The 27,555-nt window shown below is 36.8% G+C and overlaps 1 protein-coding gene and 1 long non-coding RNA gene across 2 annotated transcripts in view; one reads left to right on the top strand and one right to left on the bottom strand.

Moving 5' to 3' along the window:
• Positions 1-27,555, bottom strand: part of LOC147011866 (calcineurin subunit B type 1) — a 40,274-nt gene that overhangs the window by 5,835 nt on the left and 6,884 nt on the right. The window contains exons 3-5 of the mRNA XM_085857329.1: positions 2,786-2,962; positions 2,594-2,653; positions 565-749 (exon numbers count right to left, since the gene is read on the bottom strand). Coding sequence (XP_085713455.1) covers positions 565-749; positions 2,594-2,653; positions 2,786-2,962 — 422 coding nt within the window. The remainder of the gene's footprint in view (positions 1-564; positions 750-2,593; positions 2,654-2,785; positions 2,963-27,555) is intronic.
• Positions 9,338-10,224, top strand: LOC147011867 (uncharacterized). The gene is made up of 3 exons (XR_015051725.1): positions 9,338-9,477; positions 9,753-9,810; positions 10,100-10,224. It is a non-coding gene; the product is annotated as an uncharacterized LOC147011867 (long non-coding RNA).

Genomic DNA, 27,555 nt, shown 5'->3' with positions numbered 1-27,555 from the left:
GTTCTTGGAAGTATTACGAAGGTGATGCATGTTCTACAGTGTTCAAGAATATAATTAAATTTAAATGAAAGTTTAAAGAGGTCTAAAGGCGTATGAATAAATTAATTCAGAGTTTCACCACCATTTTCCGCAGCGTCTATTATACCGCCCGATATAACATGTTGCATGAGTTATTCGTGCCTGGTGCTTGTGTCCTTTATAATGTCCTTAACAACAGCAAGCTCCCTGGTTGGAATGATTTTCAATTTTGATTGACTGCCAGATAAGCAGACAGAATGAAAATTATATGATCTCACTCCTCTCTGCGCATGTGCAATCCGGTTGAATTCAGAGACAAAGTACTGTTCCATGGCAGGTTTGTTTTCAGATTCACGTTCCGATTTGTGTTCAAAACATAACATTCAATTTCAATAAGTTATTCCTCGATCATACACCAATGATCATAAACTGATAAGACACACAGACGGATGGACGGACATGAAGCAATTGTTTTAAACTCCGCTTTTCGCTTTGCGTCCGTGGGATAATAAGACATTCCACGGGTTCTCACAAGAAGGTACTTACTGTGCAGAACTCTGCGAAAGAGATGCGTCCATCTCCATCCTTATCGGCGTTGAGAATAGTCTTGTCAACAATCTGCTGCAGCTGTGTCTCCTTCAAGTTGTTTCCAACCATCATCTTGAGAACTTGGAACAGCTCTCCATTGGAGATGTATCCGTCTTTGTCCATGTCATAGATGCGGAAGGCAACTGTGAAATGAGATCAATGTGAATCAAAATAAAGACCAATTACTGCACCGTAGTCCCAAGAAGGAAGCCAGACATAACAACACACACACGCACACACACACACACACACACACACACACACACACACACACACACACACACACACACACACACACACACACACACACACACACACACATAGCATCCTCAGTGAGTTTTTAACATTTCACATGGAAGCTACACAACTCCAAACATATCCCAAACTACCTCTGTTTATATAATACTAGTAGTAATGCCCGGCGTTGCTCGGGCTAGCAATAAAGCCTGGCGTTGCCCGAGCTTTCTTGCAAATTCCCTGAATAGCTGTTAGCGGTTAGGGGTTAGCGGTTATGGTTAGTGGTTAGGGTTAGGGTTAGCGGTTAGGGTTAGCTGTTAGGGTTAGTGTTAGGGTAGCTAACCCTAACCCTAACCCAAACCCTAACCCTAACAGCTTGGCGTAGCGGAGGTAAACAGCGCCTGGGGCAAAGTGGAAATTTGCGTCCCCCGTAGGCCTTAAACTTGAGTGGATTTGAATGGAAAATCCCATAAGGGATATCGATTTATCGATTTTTTCGAATATCGGAAGTGTTATGGAAAAAATTTATAGCCAATGACCTAAGTTGGACCAAAAGCCATAATCGTACCGAATTTAAATGGAATCCGTTGGAGTTTGTGAAAATGCATCAAAACGAATTTTGAGGGGCCACTTAAGGAAGACAATAATATCATTAGTATATGTGCCAAATCTTGTTTCATTTCATGCAGTAACAAAAATCTGATGGTGGAACAAAGAAAGGGGCGTGCCGAAATATTAATATAGATAAACATATAAACCTCTGCATCTTGTATTCGATGCAGCCAGCAGGGGCCGCTGCATGTTAAAGTTCACCGTCCCTGAAGGATGGGGATGTGAAGCCAGCACATTCCTCTGTATTTAGATTGTGGATATTAAAGATACCAAAGTACATCCAAAAGAAGGTTTATGTGTGCTAGTACACCGGCCAAACTTCCTGGTTAGCATTGGTTGCACCATCATCGCCACCTGCAGTAGTTGTATGGGCTGAAGTGTATATGGTACAGGTGTGACGGGTCAAATGGTCTCTTTTTGGACCGAAATTTCCTCATTGTTAAAACAAACGGCATTTCAAAAGCCTCAGAACATTAATCACCAAGGCTGGTTTAGTTGGATACCAGCAAAATAAAAGGCTAGAACAATACCAACACATCTGGCAATCGATGTTCAGGTGTAAGCAGCCTGACCTGTGCATACAGAAAACAGAATTGTGAATTTTTTAAAGAAAACTTAAATGTGTCTCCATTATAGTCTGTTACCATTTACCAGTAATTAGAGATCCCACTGCACAAGTCGAAAATATTAGGCCATTGTGTATTTGTGCCCTGGCTAAACTTCAAATTCCTTTCTTAGCAAAACCCAATGAGGAGAGTGCCACCAGGGCACAGGGTTTCGATGCCCACCAAAATGAAATAATGCCTATTGTCTTTGTGGTGGCCGAAGCACAGAGACCAAGCCCGGAGCCACAGGGATAGCATTGTAATCCTACAGCACTGCACGGATATTAGGCCGAGACACCCCTATGGATATGGTTCCATAATATGGTTTCGTTCATTATATAAAGAATGTAATATAATAATTTCAGCACAAGCAGGAAATAATAAAATAACTTGTATGGTAATTGATCCACCGTGAATAAAAGAGAAGCCGAAGTTTTGGGCCTTACCCTTCATCACAGGAAGAGAGAAAGGAAATGGTGCTGATGTTGGTGAAAGGTATTTTATTTCCTCCTTGTTTTGTTCATTATACTCACATTGCAGTTTTTGCTCTTTGTCCCCTTTCACACTGAACTGTGACACGCCTTCTATGAATTCTGCAAAGTGGACAGGATTTGTACAACACTGTGCTCGCAGTGCAGAGATAGATACGCCATTCAATGTATTTAACCTTTCATGACACGCGAACATCATCAGAACAAGCGCAGAGCGGGTAACTCGGCGATCACCTCGAAAGTCCACCTCTCCATTCCCATCCGTGTCAAAGATGTCTATTACTCGCTGCACCAGTGGGTTTTGCTGCAACTGAGGAAGGGACATGAACTCCTCCACGCTGAGCGATCCAGAATGGTCCAGGTCCAGCTTTTTGAAACGCTTTCCCAGACGACGTATTTCATCAGCATCGACTGTAAAAACACACACAAAAAAAACCCATCATTTTTCAATAAAAATACGTAAAGCTTCCAAGGAATCCTTTTAAATATTATATTTTTCACTTGATAAATGCATTTGATGATAAATTGTACCTTTGCATGCAGCAATTTCATTTCCTGGAGGACCTACAAGGGTCTTAATGATGGCCTGGACTTGTTACTTGAACATCTGCTCCCAGGCGTTCGTTGTCTGTAGTTGTGATCCTCCATTACGCCTCCGAGAGTGCACCCTCCTAGTTCTTTCAGATTTTGTGGTCATTGTTGTAGATTGTCGAGCCTATCTGTGGTTGATCTTTCAATACATTCCTTCGAGCCCTCCATTATGTGTACCGGACTTGTTGCTCCACAAAACCCGATTCCACATTTCATTTTCCCCAAAGATACCAATTTGTTGTACTGTACCGTGTGACTCCATGCATTGAACACAACAATTCAAGTGTGCTGCTGCTCTTTCTTGTTACTCCATAAAATTAGAGGCTCAACATACTGGACTTGTGCTTCCCTGACATTCCGATGGCTCCTCAAACTCTTCCGTCACGTAGAGTACATCACAAAGATGTCTATTACTCGCTGCACGAGTGGGTTTTGCTGCAATTGGGGAAGGGACATGAACTCCTCCACGACATGCCTCTGATGGGAAACTCTTCCGTCACATGGAAGGAATTTTTTTTTCTGATGAAAGATGCACATATGTTCCCCCTACCAATGAGTGGTTAGATTTACCTCTGTCTTTAGGTGATTGTGGGTATCCTGTCTGATCAATAGTCATGATTGGTGTTTCCTGTAGTCTTCCACTTCATGAAGTTGATTTGGGGATGATGAGGAGGGTTGAAATCATCCTGATCAAGGTGCTCACCCTTTGAAAGCCAATTGTCGTTGCTCGTTGGAATTCTATTAACTCCTTCCTCTCATGGGGCTTCAACCTCTGAAAGTACGCGATTGAGATGTTCCTCGACTATTTATACCCTTTCTGTTGATGGTATTCATGATTATGCAAATTACATGGAAGCATGGGAGATTCTCACACCTGTAAAGGGGTGTCCCATGACTGTTGTTAGGATACCTGGCTGGTTGATTGAATGCTTAAAGATATTTTTCTCCACTTATTGATGCAGGTTTGGATCCCTTAGTTGCACACTCTCGGGCCAAGGCAACCCCGACTTGGCAAGTATGGTGAGTATGCCAATTGACAAAACAACACTCAAGTTGGTCTTCTCTCTGCAATGGAATGAAATAGGCTGGTGCGTGTGTGTGTGTGTGTGTGTGTGTGTGTATGTAGGTGTGTAAGTGCATGTGTATTGATGTATGTGTAAGTGCATGCATGCATAGTCATGTGCGTGTGTAGTCATGTGCGTGCATAGTCATGTGCATGTGTGTGTGCGTGTACGTAGTCGTGTTCATGCAAATGCATCGTCACGTGTGTGCGTAGTCGTTTGCATATACCATGGGGCATGATTTTCAAAGTGTGGATAAAATGATTCTATGGCATCTGCTGTACTCAAAACAACCTTGAACAGGTATATTTACTTTATTTAAAAACTCCACAACCTGAAAGAGCAGAAATGTTTCTATCTCTAATGTATCGTTATGTGTGTGTGTGTGTGTGTGTGTGTGTGTGTGTGTGTGTGTGTGTGTGTGTGTGTGTGTGTGTGTGTGTGTGTGTGTGTGTGTGTGTGTTGGGGGGAGGGGGCATATGGGAATGTATGTATAGAGTTGCATGGTCCATGTGCAAGTAGATCGCCATCTCGATGTATAAGTAGGGAAACGTTAGCTTAAGAATTGTCTTGTTTGCATGAACAACATAAAGGGGGTGGTGGTGGTAATAGTTAGTTAAGGATTATGGTTATGGAAATCGTGTGTATTACCTCGATGTCAACCTCTACCGCGGGGCACCGGGAGACTCCGCATAAAAGAGGGGGGTGCAGAGCTATGAACACCTGGATCGCCTGGGAGGGGTAGAGCATTGCCCAGAGAGAGCAAAGGGAGGAGCTAAATAGGCAGTTGGTCAGAGAGTTGGAGACAACAGAGTGAGAAGCCTGAGGGAAAAACGAACAATGTCTGAGGAGAACAAGGAACACGATGAAAGAGAACCAAGTTGGAAGGTCTGACTCTGAGAAGAAAGTTCGGAAGTCTTAGGAGAACTGGAGGGACAAAGAGCTCGAAGGAGATCATCCTACCTGCCTGTCTTCATCCTGTGCCTGTTTGTCCTGCCTACCTGCCTCTGTCCATTTCATCATTCCCTCCTTGCCCTGTTTTGTCAATCTGCTTGTGTGCTTCATCTCCTCATCATCATGGTCATCATCTGTTCACTTCATCATCCTACTCCTCATCACCCGTTTGTCCCAGATGCCACCAGAGCCGAGTCCCTGGTTTTTGTTCCCTTTCCCCCGTCTGTGACTGAGTCCAGAGTGTACATAATTATTGATTTATTGCATTCCCTTCCTCCCAACCTGCCGTCGTCGTCGTCGTCGTCGTCGTCGTCATCGTCGTCGTCTCCTCCGTCACGATTACATCATGCCTGGTTCTTTCTATTGTTTTGGGTTTCGGGAAACAAACCAATTGGTTTTAGAAGCTGTAAGGTTTCTCGTGTCTCTCCTCACAACCCGCGCGCGTGTTGTCCGCCGTTATTCGGAACGTCGTCTGAGGGAGTAAACCGCCAGTTTAGCTCATCCGCCCAGCGTCAATGTTAACCGACCTGGACACGATGGTATTCAACCACCTTTCCTTTCACATCACATCCCAACCACCCACAAAAACACATCACCATAAGTAGTGTGTCGTGCCAAGTTGATTATGAAGTGGAAAAATTATTATCTTCACTGTAAGGCCTCATAAAACTTCACGATGTTTACCAAGAAAAAACATTCTCCCCCTCATGTGCATGTAACATGATTGGTGGAATGCAGTTAATGCAAAAAAACAAAGGTTAGCCCATTGTAGTTAATCCAATGCCGGTCTGCAAGGAATTTTAAAAAAACAACAAAAAACGATTAATTTCTGTTAAACTGTGAAAAAAAGATGTCCTTCAACCCTGGATGATCTCACAATGGGACCTTGTCACTATGGAGGGATTGTCAAATAAACCCACCTATTCCTATGGTTGTTCACCTTGCAGAGCTCTCCTCCAAAGCCAGTCAAAGACTGGGCATCCTCCATCATTACAAGTCTTTCTTTGAAAAATCAGAACAACTCAGTCGACAAGTCCTTTGTGCATAGCTCAATGGAGTACGCCTCTCCTCCATACAGTAGGCTCTCCCCTACAGCTCTCAACATCATTGGAATCTCCTGTGATGTGGCCGAAGTTCAAGGTCTGTTGCTCTCACGTCGCAGGTGGGTCGGTGGTCTCCCTCTCTCCCTCTCTCCCTCTCTCCCTCTCTCCCTCTCTCCCTCTCTCCCCCTCTCTCTCTCTCTCTCTCCCTCTCTCTCCCTCTCTCTCCCTCTCTCTCCCTCTCTCTCCTTCTCTCTCCCTCTCTCTCCCTCTCTCCCTCTCTCTCCCTCTCTCCCCCTCTCTCTCCCTCTCTCTCCCTCTCTCTCCCTCTCTCTCCCTCTCTCTCCCTCTCTCTCCCTCTCTCTCTCCCTCTCTCCCTCTCTCCCTCTCTCCCTCTCTCCCTCTCTCCCCCTCTCTCTCTCTCTATTTATTTTTACCCCATGCACGCGAAGTGAAGAGTGGGGTTAAGCAATTGGTTCATATCCGTCTGTTCGTCTGTCGTCTTATCAGTTTATGATTGAGGAACAGCTTATTTGAACCAAATGTTATATTTTTAACATGAATCGGAGCATGGATAGGAAGACAATTATTTCCTTTTACCATACCTCAGTTTAGAATCCGGCCTGATCACACATGCACAGACAAGAGTGAGATTTAAAAAAAATTAAATCTCCTGGCAGTCAAACAAAATTGAAAATCATTCCAACCTGGAAACTTACCGGTTTTAAGGACGTCACAATGGACACAAACAACGAGCACGGATAACTAATATAATATGTTCGATAGGGTGATGTAATAAACACTGCATAAAATGGCGGTGAAACCCGAATCAATTTATTTATTCAACTTTTACAATGTTTATTTTATTTAAATTTAATTATACACTTGAAGACTGTCCAGTAGAACATAAATCGTGTCATAATACTTCCCAAAACCTCAAGTTTTGCAGTACTTCAATTTACATAAAGGTTCAAAGGGGTGGTGTGTAAGAGTAGTGTTCTGGACTACTTCAATCGCACTAAACGTTTGGATTTTTTTTTAATGATTGTAACAATCATTATGTAATTAAAATTGAAGTAACACTGTGCAGGGTAACGTGTTCTATGACCTCTCTAGTTTTTTTTTTTTTAAATCGCGTCCTCTGTGGTCTCACTCCGTCTGCTCTCAGAGCCCTCCAACCCTTAAATCCACTGACACACAACCCATAAATCCCTTGTGGTGACCTCAACTTCAATGGGCTGCCCTTGAATGCACTTTCAAGATCATCAAACAACAACAACAAAAAAACATTTCGATTTTGAATTTCAAAGGCTCCAAAGCTTGGGAGAAAATACAGGAAAGGAAAACCAAGGACATGATATTTAGCAACATCTGTGTCTACCCTTTCACCAACTATTTTGATCTTCCAGACTCCATTTAATCCTCCCGAACAAAGTCAAGTAAATTCAATTGGCAAGTAGCAGCAAACGAATCTATTCAAGTCAGAAAATATAGTGGTGCATCTACATATTATGAATGAAAAAGGAAGATTTACGAGGTGTGTTCTGAAAATAAAAGGAAGTGAGAACGAGATACAATATATGATTCGTAATACTTGCATGATTCCGAAGAAAAACGTTTTGTAGCCCACTCATCGGCAGGATCTGCATCTGCACTGGCAGAGGGACTTAATTTAATGAACAGCAATAAATTTCTGCTTGGAGATAATGTTAAAAATAGGACCACTCGACCTGTAGCTTATCTGAGCCCTGGCCTAATGTTGTAAGTAGGGAAAGAATACTGGTTCTGGCTCACTTTTCCCCATGTAAATGAATGGGGGATTTTCAGCCATGAAATTTTTCTTTTTTTTCCCCTGAAAAAATAAATCCCCTTTTTAGCCCAAGGTATATTTATTTGTCTCCCCTTTTAACCTGGAGCCTGGTGTTGGCTTAGTGGTTAGGGTGGCGGCTTGGGATCCCAGGGTCCTGAGTTCAAATCCCGTTGGCTGCTGAATTAACACCAGGGGGTTGACTCAGCCTGCCATCCTTCCGAGGTCGGCGAAATGAGTGCCAGTGTACTGGTCCCGGTGTATGCCCCGGTTAGAATAGGTGTACCATATCCCTGTGTGTCGTAAGAGGCGACCAGGGTTGGTGTCAGGAAGGGCATCCGGCCATAAAACATTGCCTCAAGAAAAGCCAAACCCCTGCACAGCAGGGAAAAATGGCTGTAAAACGGTCATTTTTTTATTTCCCCTTTTAACCTAGGGGCTCTCTATTCAAATAACCCATACAACAAGATAAAGATTTGTTAAAGGTGATTCTAAAGAAATATCTGAAACGTCTAAGCCTCAAGGGCACTCTTTATCAAATAACCAATGCATATTGTTTAGCTCACTCATTGAACCTATAAACATTTGTTCATTCTCAAATTCCTTCAATAGTTTAATTTTCTTTGCACAATAATCCCCATCTAAAATATTGAAAAACAAAACATTTGAATCTTTATATTTTTTAAGATACCCCTTTTGTGCCATTACGAAATGATAAACTTCTCTTAATGATCTCATCTGGCCACCGCCTTGAGTTGCAAATCATTTTTGTACATAAACCATGCCAGAAACAACGTTTTGTTTCAAATGTTTTCAGTTCATGCCGTGAAAATGAGGAAGTGTTTTTTTGACACGGCCGTGCTGTGTGAATGAGGAAGTGGTTTTGGACTGTCATGCTGTGAAAAAATAGGAACTATTCTGTGAGACAAGGTCTCGTGTTTATATTTTATCTCAGAACACGAACTGAAAACATTTGAATCAAAACTTTTATGGCGTGGTTTATGTCCAAAAACGATTTGCAACTCGGGCGGTGGCCAGATGAGATCATTAAGAGAAGCTTGTCATTTCCTATGCCCACACCCAATGATTAAGCAATCTCCTCATCGTTGCTTTATAAGCGGTTCGCCAGACAAAGTTTCTGCCAGACGGGATTTTCATTTTTACAACTGAGGCATGGACGATATTTCTTCCGATGAAGCCAACAGCCCACTACAGAGTTGGTAAGTTTGTGTATGCTTTTCTCTTTGAACGATGAAGCAAATGATTATTAATTAAATCATGATAATTCTGATATATATATTTTTTCCCTGACAGGGCATTGGAAGAATTTGAGTTCACATATCACGACGTGGTTCATGAAATTAATACTCTTATTGAAGAGATCAATGATTTTAGAAGAGAATTGAAAGACATTTTCAATGAGTGGCATGAAGTCTTATCACGTCCTCTCATCTCGAAGGAATTAAACCAATGGTGAGACACGTGTGTGTGTGCCTCTCTCTCTGTCTGTCTTTCTACCTACCTCTCTCTGCTCTTATTGAAGAGGCCAATGATTTATAATGACTGGTCTCTGATCTCGAATAATTAAACCAATGGTGCGGCACGTGTGTGTGTGTCTATGTGTGTGTGTGTGTGTGTGTGTATGTGTGTGTGTGTGTGTGTGTGTGTGTGTGTGTGTGTGTGTGTGTGTGTGTTGCTTTCCCTGTCTGTCTCTTCATCTATACCCTTGACTTATTTTTTTTTTTCAGCACTATCGCACAACATCAGCTGTTGAAGCAATCTTGTACAACACATGATTTTCTGGAGGTAAATATTTCTGAATTATTATTAATATCACTCGTACAACACATGATTTTCTGGAGGTAAATATTTCTGAATTATTATTAATATCACTCTCTCTTTAGAATGTCGCCTTATGTTGGTTGCATCATTAGTTTGGACGTGGTTTTGTCAGTACACTGGAATTCATTTTATTGACCATGAAAGGATGACAGGCTCCTGGTGTGTTAATTCAGTGGTCAACGAGGCTTATTCATATTACCATGTAATTATCTTTATAGAACCTAATTATTATCCACTTTTTGTTTCAAAACAGAATATGGTGTCTGAGTTTCGAAATCACAAGACATCTGAAGAAGATTGCTGGGAAAGATTGTACATTCTCGCAAATGAATATTTAATATTTTCAATATTAATAAATTATATTTGTTTTGTTTACAATTACTTGATTCTGAATTACAAGAAAAGAATAAAAGAGATGTAAAGGGGGGGTTGGGGGGGGGAGGGGGGGGCAAGTGCGCTCCCCCAATGGCCCATCACCCCCTCATCCCATCCCTCCCTCCCCATGTGTGTGTGTGGGGAAGGGTGGGGGGTGGGATGAGGGAGGTGGTGGAGTCAAAGGTGGGGGCGCACAGGGGGATGAGGGGGTGGGCTTGTGTGGCGGGGCTTGTGTGGGCGGGGCTTCGGTGGGGGCTTGTGTGGGTGGGGTGTGTGTGGGAGGGGCTTGTGTGGGCGGGGTGTGTGTGTGTGGGTGGGGCTTGTGTGGGTGGGGCTTGTGTGGGCGGGGTTTATGTGGGTGGAGCTTGTGTGGGAGGGGTTTATGTGTGTGGAGTTTTTGTGTGGAGCTTGTGTAGGCAGGGCTTATGTGGGAGGGGTTTATGTGGGCAGGGTTTATATGGGCAGGGGTTTATGTGGGTGGAGCTTGTGTGGGAGGGGTGAATGTGGATGAGGCTTATGTGGATAAATGGATGGGTGGAGAGATGGGGGGAGGATGGGTGGATGAGTGGAGCTTGTGTGGATGGGTGGATAATTTTTTAATTAAATAAACATGTTGTGTGTGTGGGGAACTAATTAACTAATCACTAATTATGTGAATATGATGAATATGGGTGGAGCTTGTGTGGGGTTTGTGTGTGTGGAGCTTGTGTGGAGTTTTGTGTGGAGGTTGTGTGGAGCTTGTGTGGGGTTTTGTGTGGGCGGGGCTTGTGTGGGCGGGGGCTTGTGTGGGTGGAGCCAAAAAGGAGGCGGAGTCAAAAAATTTCAATTTATCTTTGTATTTTGTAATTCCTGTGAATAAAATGAACCTAAAATCTCTTCCCCTTCCAAATCATATATCTTATAAGTCCAAGGAACCGTATCTATTACATCAACAATTTTAAAAAGCTCGTTGGTCCATCTTTTAGTATAACCTTTTCAAAATGAGATTTCCACCGATATATTCTTACGATATCACCAACTTTGAACTTAGGTTTTCTGACATTAATCTCTTTTCATATTTTAATTTTGTAAATGTTTCTGATGGTTCATATTTGTTGCCGTGTGAATCGTGTCATTATACTTATCCACAATATCCTGAATAAAAGATGACCATTGTTGTGAACCGAGTTGTGTGAATTTTTTTATAGTCTCTCTTTTAAGGTACGATTAAAACGTTCAACAACAACTGCCTTCCCTTCATTAAAGGTACTGTATAATGTAATACTGTTATTTTTAGAAAATTCATAAATGTCTTGTTATAAAACTCTCTACCCTCATCAGTCCACAATTTTTTAGGTTTTCTCTTACTTTTATTAAATATCTGTTGAAAAGCTAACATAAGAGTATTACCTGTTTTGTTTTTTAAAGGGACAACCCACACATATCTACTCCTCAAATCAATAACGGTTAAAGCATACTTGTACCCCTTATCATTATTGAGTTCAATCAAATCAGCAGACCAGATATAATCAACTTCCTTGGAATAAACTTTCCTTCTCTGAAACTTTGTGAATATTGGTTTATGTAATTCATCAGCTAATTGCTCTTCAGTCTTAATGGCATCATTAGAGCCTATAAGTTTTTGAATTTCCAAGTCCAAGTTTCAATTTAGCACTGATCATCTTCTTCACAATGAACCGATCAACTTTTTCTCTCAAGGTTGGATTTTGTATCAGAGACAAATTATACAACATTTCTCTATCGGCTTCATGCTTTTCTTGCAACGTTGTGGTATTCCCATAATCAATATCGTGTCTCATGCACACTTCATCAACTCTATTGATGAAACTTACTCCAGGATTTAGGATTGTCTGCCTCATCTAATCTTTTATCCAAGTTTGTGCCTGGGCAGCTACAGAAAGAATACCCTGGAAGATGTAATTCCCTGGTATTCCAGTAGTTGTAAATTTACTTCCTGATAAAAACTTTTGGATATCTCCTCCTAGTTTGTGTTGGGAGATAAATTGATTTTTTTTTGAACCACACACCGAACATATACCTTTTTGTATAACCCTGTTATTTTTACTTTTAATATATGAAATATTTTTAGTATTAGTTTTCTTTTACATTTGAGACAATAACTCATTTATTTATGAGAAAAATTCCTGCAGAGTGCAAAAACCTTTTTAGTTTCCAACATGCACATTTGAATCTTAATTTTTAAAACATAAAGAATCCTTAGAAATGCCTTCACTCTCTCCTCCATTTATTTAAGAAAAAAAAAATGAAAAACTTGAATTAAAATCCATATCTTGTCGATGCTAATAGTCTTGTCGAAAGTATTGCAAATAGACTTGTCAATTCTTTCTTTTCCTCCTCGGTGGGTTGAGTTATTTTCTGTAATACCCTTAATCTTTTTTTAATCTCACTGGTTTCCATATTTTGATATTTATTTTGTCTCGCTCTTTCCTCCCTCTCTCTCTTCTCTCTCTTCTCTCTTTCCTCCTTCTCTTTCTTCTCCCTCTCCTCCCTCTCCTTCTCTTTCTTCTCCCTCTCCTCCCTCTCTCTTCTCTCTCTCCTCCCTCTCTCTCTTCTCTCTTTCCTCCCTCTCTCTCTCTCTTCTCCTCTCCTCCTTCTCTCTCTTCTCTTTTTCCTCCTTCTCTTTCTTCTCCCTCTTCTCCTTTTCCTCCTCTTCCCTCTCTTCTTCAACTCCTTCCTCATCCCTTACTATCCTTGAATAAACGCTTACACCCCATAGAATATTATACATATATTCATCAGGATTTCTTGTTATTCCTGTATCCAAAATAATTTTTACAACAGGAAACCAATAAAATTTCTTTTGAATTTCAAAAAAAGAGCCTTACCTTTTCTTAACTTTATAATTTTTTCATTATTTAACATTCTAATTAAATCTAAAGTTGTCGGTTTATCAACATCAGCATAATGCCAATCTTTTATTGAAAATACCTCATTCTTATGTTGTAGAACATATTTATTAAAATACCGAATACCCTTTTCTTGAAGGTATGCTTGGACACAGAAATGATAATTTTCTTGAAGCCTTCTTGCTGTCATTTATGTATTAGAAATATATGTTAGAACAATATTATGGCACGAAACACCTCCCCATCTTCCCATAGTTAAATCATTTTGTATTTCCTTACTTATTATATATAATCCTGTTTTTCTGTTTTCATGAGATAAACAAGGGCAAAACCATTATTATATTTACCCTTATTAAATTCTTTTATTATTTGTTTACTAATCGTAGCCCCACAAAACTCATTCTCGATACCAAGTGGATAATATTCTTCCTTACGAGACTGATTTAATTGTTCCAGGTCTTCGAGGTTAATTTTAAATGACCAATTATACCCTAAATCATTCATATCATACCCCCATTGTTCTATTCTCATACAAACGATACGCCCTTCTTTATAAAAATTTATTTTAATTCGAACTGTGAATTCTGTATGACCTGGAGATAATATCAACACTTCTGTATCTTTGGAATACACGGCTGTTTTATTTAAGGATATATATTGTGATAAATCGCTTAATCTCACCAAGTCATTCGCGTCAGTCGGGCTTGGATAATTTTTTAATTTATAAGCATTTTTCATGTTAATATTTTTGGTTATATTATATTTATGTCGTTCAGCCTGTGCCTTTGTGTAATAATTTGATAAATCAATATCCAGTTCTTGAGATACACCAAAGATAGAACCATCTTTACCAACATAAGTCATTTATATTAGATTAAAAAATAATATCATAAAATTTTTATTTTTTGTTGAGTTGAAATAACACATATAGGCATAATTGGCCACAACACTTGGAATTTAATTCTTGGACTTGAAATGTTTGATAAACACCATTCTGTAAGAATTTTATGACTTCAACAGGTGGTGGAAGACCAAAACTATCAAAATAATATTTGTCTTGACTATTAAAAATACAAACCCAATGAGAACCGTTCCCATTATTATCTTCTAAGTTCATAATAATATTCTTTGTATGTTTCGGCACATTTGTAATTCATCTCTCATACAAATAACCACATTATGAATTTTTAATTTCTTACAATATTTGACAAGTTGTAAATTTGATGTTGTATTCTTTCCAAATTCTTTCAACCACTCATCAATGCTCATTTATTTATTAGAAAGATATAATCCATTACCTCTTTTCGTTAATTTTACACCTGCTTGTGCTATAGAAGAAAGCATATCTCCAACTAGCAATCTCGCTTTATCAGGCAGACCTTCAAGTTTTTCAGCAAAATCGACAATTACACCACTTCCACTAATTTGTTTCTCCAACTCTTTGTTATGTCTTTCCAATTCTTTTTGAGCCTGGAGTTGAGCCTTCCTTTCGTTGGCAGTTTTCACCGCTGTTGAAATACCAGCGCTCAATGCTGCAGCCGCACTTAAACCAACAAATAAAGGAATTAGAAATGGGAGAAATCCTCCACTCGTCTCTCTTATTGAATATTTTTCAACATTGGTTTTGTCATTTTAATTTTAAGTGAGCCAGTGTCATTCAAGATTTTAACCTGTTCTCTTGTGAGAAAAACATCAATTCTTACTGCTCCTTTTCTCTGAATTGTATTAACGTTAATCGTACAAGGCTTTTGATTTTGAACACAAGATGATAGTTTATGAAGATTGATTTGATTAACATATACCCCAGTTGGTACTTTGCCACTCATTTATTTAACAAAAAATTATGTGAGACTAATCATCACACCATTATCTGTATTAATCTGCAATTCTGTTTCTTCCAAAAGCAAACAATATGTATCAACTTCTTCACTCTCTCCTCTTTCAATGTATAGGGGAAGTATCCACTCGATTAGACTTTATAGTTTCCTTTTGAGCGCTCAGGTCAAACGCATAGATTGTATACAAACTTTTAAATGCTGTCATATCCAAAATAGGTTCTTTATTTCCATTACTTTCACACACCTTTTGGTAAGACTTGTATGTTCTAGCAAAATCATTTTTTTCCCAATTAATTTCCAATCTATCTCGTGGGTAAAATGTTCCATCTAGAGAAACGCGAAGTTGTTTCACCTTAGCATTATCACTCAATGCATTATTCTTATCAGTCGCAGTATCACCATCTGGCTTTTTAAAAATGATCCACAGATATCGTGGCTTTCCTTCCAGAACACCCAAATTCCACGTGTAAGTAGTTTGATTGAGTTTAACGTGTTGACATCTTCTTTTGAGGTATGATACACTGAGTGGTTTCTTTGAGTTAAGTCTTCGATTCAACATCTCTTCTGTTTTAAGATTAGGAGTATATTCACTGATATACAAACTCATTTCCTCAATTACAAATTTATTCTGATCACCAAAAGCACTACCAACACCAAAAAGCAATCGATTTTCATTATCATTCCTTTGTAGTTGAAATCTAATTTTAAGGCCATACAGAACTTTATCATGATCACAAAATCCAAATATACCTTTAAGAGGAACTGCCACAGTAAAACTATTTTCTGCTTTTGTATCATCATTATACATTCCTTTCCTTTGAGTATACCCAGGGTCTGTGTTTGTTCCCGTTGACATATCAGGAATAAAACCTTCGACAGACCCCTTTCCCATTCTATCACTGAATGTATAGAGTGTAAATTTTATGATTTCAGATACAGCAGAGACATAATCAACCGCTTCAACTTCTTGTGTTCCAATATACAAACGCACACTATCAAACATTTTTCAGAAGAAATCATTTACAAGTGTAGCGTTTGTGTTATTCACAGCCTTAGTGAATTTAAATTTACACAACAAGAAACTTTCGGAGAGATTCAAATAGGTTTGTTGATTATTTATTTCAAAACTTTTTGTACCATTCGTATTCCAGTCTGTTCCAGTTATTGCATTTACCTTGAAGTAATCTTCTTTTTTAGTGGAGTTTGAGATGATAATAGTATCATCAAATCATAGATACTATCAATTGCTTCCATACTTGTATTTATTTCGGAAAAAAAAGATGTTAAAACTTTTGAAACCCTGATCCAAGTATTTGAATTATTTTCTGTCGTTCTTGGGGGGGACAACTGAGTTTTGCCTTTCTTAATTTCTTTTATTGCTTGTAATTTATGAGATTCCTTCTGGGCATCTTTTATACTCTTTACAGCACCTGCAACATTTCCCACAGCAGAAGCAGTTGAACCAATTAGATCTTTATGTTTAAGAATAGTTGAACCAATACCCATTAGAGTATCAATTATCCCATCTCCTCTAAATTGATGCCCAACACCCCTTTGTCTCTTAGGTTTATAGTATCCTCTACCAAGATACATACCTTCACCCTTGTAGTATGGGGAAAGGAACATCCCATCCCCTGTAATTATTTTATATTTTCCCAACTCGTGTTTCCTCACAATAACCATCGTATTTATTTATTGGAAAACTTCACGTAGGTGAATTCTGATGGATATAACTTCTCCATTAAAAGAAATCACACGATTATCTTGGTCGGTTATCCTAAAATTTACTCTGTGTATGGTTTTTCCTGACACAGGTAGATAAACCAAATTTTTGGGTTCCATATTGAATTTATAACCAATTGGGGTTGAGTATGCGCTGAATGAAAATATTGTATTTGTTTTTTTCCCATCATTATAAGCACCATCAATCAAATCACAGTGAATTAACACCGAATTTATTCCTGAGGATATTTGAATGACATTATCACTGTAAAAGGTTCCATTAGTTTGAATGTTTTTGAGGGGAGACCCAATAACTCTCTAAATGAATTATCAATTGTGAAATCAACCTTGTAGTTATTTTTAACTTTAATCGTTGATTTTGAAGTATGTTTTTGAATGTTTATAACAATATTTTTTGGTTCATCACCCTGTTCTTTCATAAGACGAGCAATTTAGGAAGATATTTGAGAAATCTCATATGCTCCGGGTGAGACTGTTATCGTTTTGTATCCACTTCCTGGATTATAACTAAACTTGTCATTTTTCTCGGTTATATTAAATAAGGTATTATAAGTTTCCATGGACAATAAAGATGCCTCATATTCTTTTTGTTGTGTCAAGTTGTAGTGGGTATGGGAATGAAGATGTGTGAGTCGCTTGTTGTGAAATTGAAACTAAGGATTGTGCTTCTCATCTTATTTAATATGAGATAAAATGTCTTTATATTGATATTTATTAATTATTTTCATGTTCATCAACTGGTCTAAAATGGCTGATGCTTCATTAAAACAATTGTTATTTCCAGCCTTCTTACTGCCTAACAACAATAACAGTCTATTAACTAATTGCGATGGGTCATTTGGAAGAAAAACTAACACCTGAACCAAGGATACTTAAAGCCTGAATAATGTGTTTCTCCTTCTCATTCTTCCTACTTTTACCAGAAAGAATAACCTTATAATTTAGAGTGTTCAGCAGATCAATATATACTCTATCATCATTATTTTCCATATCCAATGGTTTATCAATATACTTTGATTCATCCCTCACAGTTGAACCTTGTCTTCCATCTTTTGTGAGAAGAAACATTAATCTTGGAGTTAGTTTAACAGGGGGTTGAGCAGAACCCAAGAACCTTAATTCATCATTAAATATCAATACCTTTTCTTGAACAAGATGAAATATTGCCGATTGTTCTGTTGGAATGAGTCCTGCTTTGGTTTTTGAATCCGCTGAATATTCATTGTTTTGAAGAGCATTCACAATATAATCAGGGGGTTGATTAATCTCTTCCAGTTGTTGAAATAAACCTTCATCATGTTCTAATTCTCCAATATGCTCTAATTCTTCCTCCGTCATTTGACTGAAATCTTTTAACATTTGAAGTTTTTTAGGAGTATATTCTACCGTGGGAACTGTGGAAACATCTTTCATTTTTCCTTGGGAAGTTTTTAAAAGTGGTTTAAAAAATTTCTCTTGTTTTCTTTCAAATGCTTCTTCGCCCGTTAGTTTCTGTCTGCGTTTCTTCTTTATGTCTTCCTGCTGTTTTACAACTTTTGAAACCAACTCTTGATGTTCCCTAAATCTTCTTGCTCTTTCTTTCGCATCCATTTATTTATTGAAAAATATCATTTAATATCTCATCTTGTTTCACAACAATATATTTATATTTTTCAGTCGTGTGTTTCATGTAATCCCCAAATTCCTTTTTACTACATAATGTAGAACAATTGTCTCCAAAAATTGTTTATATCTATTGAATTTAACTTGAATAAAATAAAAGTATTAGCATTGTTTCTGATGGAACGACGAGGAAGCTGAAAGTACGATTGACTAAGATAAATACAATTTCAAGAAGAATGTCTCCCCTTGTGTAGTAGCTGTCCATTACCGTTTGGTTTCTCTCATTAACACAATCATCAAAGATAACGAGGTTCTTTTTGGATTTATCCAAATCTTGGGGAGACGGTATATCATCCATTATTATCACTCAGAATACAAGTTATCGGTTTTGATTTCTTTTTACATCTCTGTGTATCACAAAATAGTTGTATTATATCTTCAATGTTAAAATCATTTAGGTTTTTTGAAGTTTAAATAAACCGCTTATATCTTCTTTTTGCACACCAGCAATAAAACCCTGTGAGAGTAGTTGTTAACCTGGTTGCAAACTCGACTTTGTGAAAATTATTAAATTATCATAATCTAAAAAGTTGGCAGTTAGGAGCATCTTTAAAAGTAAGCAGGTTTTCCACATCCGCTTGAACCAACTATGAGGCATCTTAATGAATTTGGGAGATTTTTATGGTTGTCAAATTTTATCTTATTTTCCCAAATAGGTAAAAAATCATTCATTTATATATTTGGAAAACAGGTTATTTAATTTATTCTTGGCTTTTTCGAAATTCTATATTTTATCCTAAGTTCAGGTTTAATTTCAAGATAATCCATTATTTTATTTATGCAATATCTTGTGTTGATATTTCCCTGAAAATCACATCCATGAATAAGATATGACAACAATCCTTTGAACATTTCTCTAATACGTTCAGTTTCTTCCCTTGTAAGGAAAGGTGTGTTCTCACCCTCGTACTTTACATTCATTTCTCGAATCAATCTTGTAAAGTAATTCATTTTTGGTGTAAATCTAAAAGAATTATTTTTCCTTTTTATATTTTTGATTATCATTAATTAGAAGATAATCACAGAATATACATTGTTTATAGGCTTTTGACTCTGTGTTTAATCCCCGTCTTTCACACGCAGGACAATTCTCAAATTTGTCATATGGAGAATCATGGAATTCAAGAGGCTCAAAATCGAGTAAACTATTCATATTTATAAAGTAAAACTTTACTTAAACTGAAATTCATCTTGATATCATCTTCGATACTTTCAGAATCATCTATACTTTCATAACTATCATTTGAACACAAACTCTCGGTGCCATAACTATCGTTTGAATGCAAACTCTCGGTATCATAATCACTCTCATAATCTTCAAAATCTTCAGTTGAATATTGGCTCATTTAATTAGTAGAAAAAACATTACCATCGATATCGATATACATTTTTTCATTCACAGATTCAACTGCTACATTTTTTATATTAAAGGTAATTTTAAAATGATCCTTAACTACAATTGAACGAAATGTCATTTCACCTGATATATTAACATCCTTTATTTCATCAGGATTTATATCTTTAGGGTTGTTGAAAAAAATACAAATTTCTCCTTGCATATTACAGATGGTCTTATCTTTTCTTTCTAAAGCTTCATCCATAAGGTTTTTATTTTTTGATACCTTTTCTTGTTTCATTGCTTTTTCTAGTTTTGAATATATTGCCAGAAGGAGAGGAGAAACTTTTGTTAGAGATACCTTAATTGATGTTCTTCCAGGTATACTAAAAGCCCTTCCACTGAAGTAAATTGAAGAACTCATCATATCCACCATAATTGTTTTTATCCAATAGTTGTTATATTTATCTTTGTTCAATTTTACATCCTTGACATATTTCTCAGCATCTTTAACAAATGAAGAGATTGATTGAAACTTGTCTTTTTGTGTCTTGAAACATTGTATTTATTAAGTGAAAAAGTTGGAGGATAAAATGTTTTTAAGCACAGATTCACCTGTAAAATAAACGAAATTTTCATCAAGAAAATTTTCGTTTAAGCACAGATTCACCTGTAAAATAAACGAAATTTTCATCAAGAAAATTTTAGTTTAAGCACAGATTCACTTGTAAAATAAACGAAAAATTCATCAAGAAAAATTTAACTTAACCACAGATTCACCTGTAAAATAAACGAAATTTTCATCAAGAAAATTTTAGTTTAAGCAAAGTTTTATTATATAAATATGGTGAATACAACATACTGCGATGTTTGTAATCACGAATATAAACATTATAGAAAACACCTCCGAACCAACAAACACACATTTAATCTATTTCACAAAATATCCCCTCTTGAGTTGGAAAGAAAACATTGTGATACCTGCTCAAAGGATGTTTTGAAGAGTAGTTATAATAGGCATCTTCAATCACAAAAACACAAGAAAAATGAGTTTAAAGTAAAGGGAGACTATTATATTGAAAACACTGATGGGGCATTTAAAGGGCATATAAAAATAAGGATTTTCAATTTGGAGAACCCGGTCCATCATCAATAGTTGAATCAATTGAAATAGTGAAACCTGATGTTGAAAAATTTATTAAAAAGACATTAAAAGAAATGAAAACTTTAAAGTTTTATATGGGAGTGAAAATGAATATGAAAAGACAAGATGAAGAACAAACTCCTTATATGAGAACAGATCTTCATTTTATAACATCATTTCAAGATTTTTTGAATAGTGGGGTTTATGAAGAACTATCAAGACAAGAGGAGGATGTTGATAATACAGTGGTAGGAAGTGGATTCAATATTAAAAAAATCATCTTTTAGATATACACATTCTAAAATCAAACCCTCTTAAAGCTTCTTCTTATATTGAATTACCAAAAGAAATAAAACGAAAAGAAGGCAGTTGTTAATATTAAGAATAATGATAATAAATGTTTTCTCTGGTCTGTTCTTGCTCACTTACATCCACCAAAATGTAATTCAGAAAGAGTAAAACAATATATGAAATATGAGAATACATTGGACATTAAAGATTTTAATTTCCCAATGCCACTAACAGATATTCCTAAATTTGAGAAAAAGAATAATCTTTCTATTAATGTATATGGATTAGGATACAAACAAAGTTCAAATATTAAAAATTTCAAACAACTATAAAAATGAAGAAACACACATTGATCTTTTATATTTTAGTGTTGGAAAGAATTCACATTACACATACATCAATAATTTATCAAGATTAATCTCTTCTCAGGTATTCAGAACAGCAAACAAAATATATCCTTGTAAGCGATGTCTTAATTCATTTCATACAAAAGAACGATTAGAACAACATTCAAAATATTGTAGTAATCATAAATCAGCTGTAATTACAATGCCTAAACCTGGTGAAAAGATTTCTTTTGAAGATTATAATAAATCTATCATGCACCCATTTGTGATATACGCTGATTTTGAATGTATCCTTAAAAAAGATAAATACTGCTTCTCCTAATCCAAAAGAACCATATACAAATAAATATCAAAAACATATTCCTTGTGGTTTCTGTTATTATATCAAATCATCTGTTGGAGAAAAGTATAATAAACTTGAACAGTATAGTGGAAAAAATGCTTCACAAGAGTTTGTAAAACGATTAGAAAAGGATTGTATAAGACTAAGTAAATTAATAAAAGAAACAAATGAACCGATGAAATTAACCATAGAAGAAAAATTAGAATTTAGAAAGAACAATATCTGTCATATTTGTGAGGAGGAAATTGAGGAGTCTAAAGTTAGGGATCATTGTCATCTTACTGGTAAATATAGAGGTCCCGCTCATTCCTGTTGTAATCTTAATTATAAATTACCTTCTTTATTCCAGTCTTTCTTCACAACAGCGCCAACTATGATACACATCTATTTATAAATGAACTTTCAAAAACACCAGGGAATATTTCTGCCATAACAAACACAAGTCAAAAAGTATATTTCATTTACAAAAATGATATTCACAAAACCTATAACTCGTATAAGGTTTCTTGATTCTTACAAGTTTATGGGAACGCCACTAGCCAACCTCGCATCAAATCTAAGCTCCACGGGCTCTTTTCCAAATCTTAATTCATTCTTTCCAAAAGAGGAAATTCTAACTAAAGAGGAAATTCAGATTAAAGAGAATTCAAAGTAAAGAGAATTCTAATTAATGAGGAAATGAATGAAGAAATTCTTACTGAAGATGAAATTCTAATTATACAGAAAATTCCAACAAAGAATGAAATTCTAACTAAACTGGAAATTCTGATTATACATGAAATTCTGATTAAAGTCAGAATTCTAACGAGAGAGGAAATTGAAACAAGGAATGAAATTCAAAGTAAAGAGAAAATTCTTACAAGTAAGGGAATTTATCCTTATGGTTATATGGATTCATTTATGAGATTTAAAGAAACACAACTTCCTTCAAAAGAAAGTTTCTATAATAACCTTTATGAAGAAGAGATAAGTGATAAGGAATATAAACACGCACAAGAAATTTGGAAATTATTTAAGATAAAGAACCTTGGAGAATATCATGATTTGTATCTAAAAACAGATGTTTTATTGTTAGCTGATGTGTTTGAAGCTTTTAGATCACTCTGTCATAATAAAAATTGTTATGGATTAGATCCTGCCCACTATTTCACAGCTCCTGGTTTAGCCTCCCGTGCAATGTTGAAAATGACAAAACAAGATATAGATTTAGTCAGTGATGTAGATATGCTTTTGATGATTGAGAAGTCTAAGAGAGGTGGAATATCACAAGTATGTTCAAAAAGATATGCTAAAGCAAATAATAAATATCTTCCAAATTATGAGAGTGAAAAAGATAGTAATTATTTGATGTACTTTGATGCTAATAATTTGTATGGATGGGCAATGTCTCAATCTCTGCCTTATGGTAAATTAGAGTGGGTGGAAGAAAAGGATTATGAAAAGGCTTTGATGAATATTGTTATTTCTTCTCAAGAGAAATTGAATGACAAAGAAGAAGAAGGTTATTATTTTGAAGTTGATTTGAAGTACCCGAGTGATCTTCATAATAAGCATAAAGACCTTCCTTTTGCATGTGAGAAAGAAACCCCAAAGAAAGAATGGTTCAGTGATTATCATAAAAGTTTTAATATTAAAGGCAAATCAACAGAAAAGTTATTAACAACATTCTATGATAAAGAGAATGTTTTGCATCAAAGGAACTTGAGACAATATTTATCTGCTGGGTTGAGAGTAGCTAAAATTCATAGAGTTTTAAAATTTAAACAAAGTCCTTGGATGAAAAAGTATATTAAATTCAATACAGATATGAGAACAAATACAAAAGTAAAATTTGAAGGGGAATTCTATAAATTGATGAATAATGCTGTCTTTGGAAAGACAATGGAGAATGTTAGAAACAGGCAAAACATTAGATTTGCAACATCTTGGAAAGAAGCTTCTAGATTGATAAATAAACCAAGTTTTGAGAGAGAAGAGGTTTTTTCAGAGAACTTTTCTGCTATTCATATGAAAAAGGAAAGTATTGTCATGGATAAACCAATTTATATTGGAACAGCAGTTCTTGATTTATCAAAGATATTGATGTATGATTATTTGTATAATGATTTAAAGAAAGAGTATGGTGAAAATGCTTCATTGTTGTATATGCACACCCATAGTTTTATTCTAGATATAAAAACTGACGATGTTTATAAGGATATGAAGAAAAACATTGGAGTATATGATACAAGTAATTTTAGTAAGAAGAGTGAGTTATTTTCAAAAAAGAATGAAAAGGTTATTGGCAAGTTTAAGGATGAGTTGGGTGGAAAAGTAATGAGTGAGTTTATTGGATTGAGAGCAAAGGCATATGCTTATAAGTATGGTGATCAGATTGATAAAAGGTTAAAGGGAATAAAGAAATATGTAATAAAGAAATCAATAACTTTTAGAAATTATTATAATTGTTTGATGAATAAGAAAAGAAGAATATAGGAAAATGAATACAATAAGAAGTTATAAACATAAGATATATAGTGAAGAAGTAAATAAAAGGCATTAGGAGCCTTTTGATGATAAGAGATTTATTTTAGATAATGGAATAGATTGTGTTCCATATGGATATTGTATGATAGAGTGTATAAAATAGATTGTGTTCCATATGGGTATTGTATGATAGAGTGAATAGAATAGATTGTGTTCCATATGGACACAAGTTTTAACGATGGGAAGATGGGTTAGGGTTTTTAAGGGCTTCCGCCTTGCGTTTTTCACAATATATAAATGGTCGAACCAAGTATTAGTCAAACTAAAGAGTGGAGAAAATCTCAGTCTTGGTATATAAATGGAAAACATAATGAATGTGAAAAATATCAAATAAGTCTTATTGAAAAAATATCTAAAACAAAGGTAAATAAAACAAATATGCGAATCCAATTTAAAAACCAATAAGTTAGAGGATGTAAAGAAAATAATAAATATGTTTGAATGGACTGAAAAATTTGATGGTTATCAATTGAACAATGGAAAAATAATTTACTACAATATCAAAATGATATGCAACTCAGGAGGTGGTCAGATGAGATCATTAAGAGAAGTTTATCATTTCGTAATGGCACAAAAGGGGTATCTTAAAAAATATAAAGATTCAAATGTTTTGTTTTTCAATATTTTAGATGGGGATTATTGTGCAAAGAAAATTAAACTATTGAAGGAATTTGAGAATGAACAAATGTTTATAGGTTCAATGAGTGAGCTAAACAATATGCATTGGTTAGTTGATAAAAGAGTGCCCCGAGGCTTAGACGTTTCAGATATTTCTTTAGAATCACCTTTAACAAATCTTTATCTTGTTGTATGGGTTATTTGAATAGAGAGCCCCTAGGTTAAAGGGAAATAAAAAAATGACCGTTTTACAGCCATTTTTCCCTGCTGTGCAGGGGTTGGCTTTTCTTGAGGCAATGTTTTATGGCCGGATGCCCTTCCTGACACCAACCCTGGTCGCCTCTTACGACACACAGGGATATGGTACACCTATTCTAACCGGGGCATACACCGGGACCAGTACACTGGCACTCATTTCGCCGACCTCGGAAGGATGGCAGGCTGAGTCAACCCCCTGGTGTTAATTCAGCAGCCAACGGGATTTGAACTCAGGACCCTGGGATCCCAAGCCGCCACCCTAACCACTAAGCCAACACCAGGCTCCAGGTTAAAAGGGGAGACAAATAAATATACCTTGGGCTAAAAAGGGGATTTATTTTTTCAGGGGAAAAAAAAAGAAAAATTTCATGGCTGAAAATCCCCCATTCATTTACATGGGGAAAAGTGAGCCAGAACCAGTATTCTTTCCCTACTGTTGTAACCCAAATTTGGTAGCATTCCGACTGGTGTGTCTGGAGCTGTAGATTTTTGAAGGAATTTACATAATTTTCCCCAAAATTTACTAAGACCGCCATTTTGACACATTTCCAGTCAAGTGATCTGCATGACCTCTGCAATTTATCATCAGAGCCCTCTCCTCATATTGAAACCCAAATTTGGTAGCATTCTGACGGATATGTCTGATGAAGAAGATTTTTGAAGGAATTTATGCGACCGCCATTTTGACACACTTCTGGTCACGTGATCGGGATGACCTCCACATTGTAACATCACGACCCTGTCCTAATGTTGTAACCCAAGTTTGGTAGCAAACTTCTCATACCCAAAATGAGTTCCTTGAGTGGGTGACGAGCTACTTCGGTGAGAGTGTGATTCGCCAATGTTTCAGCATCGAGTAGTCTCCACTTTCCCCTGATCTTAACCCATAAGTTGTTTTGTTTTTTTCATCTGGGGATATCTCATCAACATGTAATCAACAACTTCATCCGTCATGTTAAAATCTGTATTGGAATTCTTAACTTGAGAGGAATGAGAAGATGAGTACATTAGGTAGATGTGTGAGTCTGTTGGCTTTAAGTGAACAGTGGTCATTAAACCAGCAGTCAGATCATCAAATAGGGGGGGAAAAAATCTGTTCTTTGATTAAACCGACAATAAGATAGGCATAATTGGGATCCATTTTTGTACCCATCACTACATCATTGATCTGTGTGTAGAAGTCTTTGGAGAAAGCGAAATAATTGTGTGAGAACCAATTCAGCCAAGCGGAGGAAGGTTTTGGTGTTGGGGTCTTGGATGGAATGACGGTTGAGTGGGTCTTTTAATGCCTGAAGTCCATCATCATTGGGAATGACGGTATAGAGAGATGAGCCGTCCATGGTGAATACAAGTCTGTTGTTGCTGGAGAACTGGAACCGATCGAAAATTTATGAGGCATGGTTGGTGTCTGATGTAGGACGGGAAATAAAATACAATTGGAGCCATTTGTTTTTCATCAAAGTCGCTGGAGATTACTTCAGTAGGACAGCCACAGGCAAAAACAATGGGACGGCCGTGGTTGTAGGGTTTGTGAATCGTTGGCAGAAAGTATATGTGGTCTTCAATGCGCCTTGATCTCTTTAAAATACCTGGATAACTAAAAAAGGTCCATGTCAACCTTGAACTACCCTTGCATCAAAACACACAAAAAGTATATCTTTTAAACCGGCCCGAGCAACTGTATTCCCCTCTCCACTTGTTTCTGCATGCCTTTGTTAGTCTCTTCCATTGCTCCCACCTCTTCCAACCTCATTTCCTTTCCTCCTTTGTGAATTCCCCCTTCACACTGATATTCCGATACTCTCTCTCTCTCTCCTTCTTTTCCACTTTATTTATATCCACCTTTATTCCATTTACATTTTTATAAGCTCACTTGGACTTTAGTCAGGTGAGCTTATGCGATGGAGCAGTGTCTGTAGGTGAGTGAGTGAGTGAGTGAGTCAGGCAGTCTGTAAACACTTCAGCCATTATCGCTTGAAGAAAACACGTGATTTTGATGAAACTTGGCCACAAGCTTCATATCTGATGCCTAACGAAGGTGTATTGACTGCATCAAAATATGCGTATATTAAGGGGGTCTACGGGGTAGTTTTTGACCCCCCCCCCCAAAAAAATAGGTATTTGCTTTGTTCTCCAAAACTACACACACGATTTCGATGAAACTTGACCACAACCTTCATCACCTGTAATATACCAAAGTGTATTGACCGCATCAAAATCTGCACTCATTAAGCGGTCAATGGGGGGGGGCAGGGGCTGAACCCCCCCAAAATATGTATTTGCTTTCTTCTCTGAAATTATACAGTGAACACACACGATTTTGATGAAACTTGACCACAACATTCTTCATCCGTGATGAAC

Source organism: Eptatretus burgeri, chromosome 15 (assembly GCF_056783735.1).
Source record: "Eptatretus burgeri isolate ZD-2024b chromosome 15, Ebu_testis_v1, whole genome shotgun sequence".
Taxonomy (NCBI): Eukaryota; Metazoa; Chordata; class Myxini; order Myxiniformes; family Myxinidae; genus Eptatretus; species Eptatretus burgeri.
This window is presented reverse-complemented; position numbering and strand designations above follow the sequence as displayed.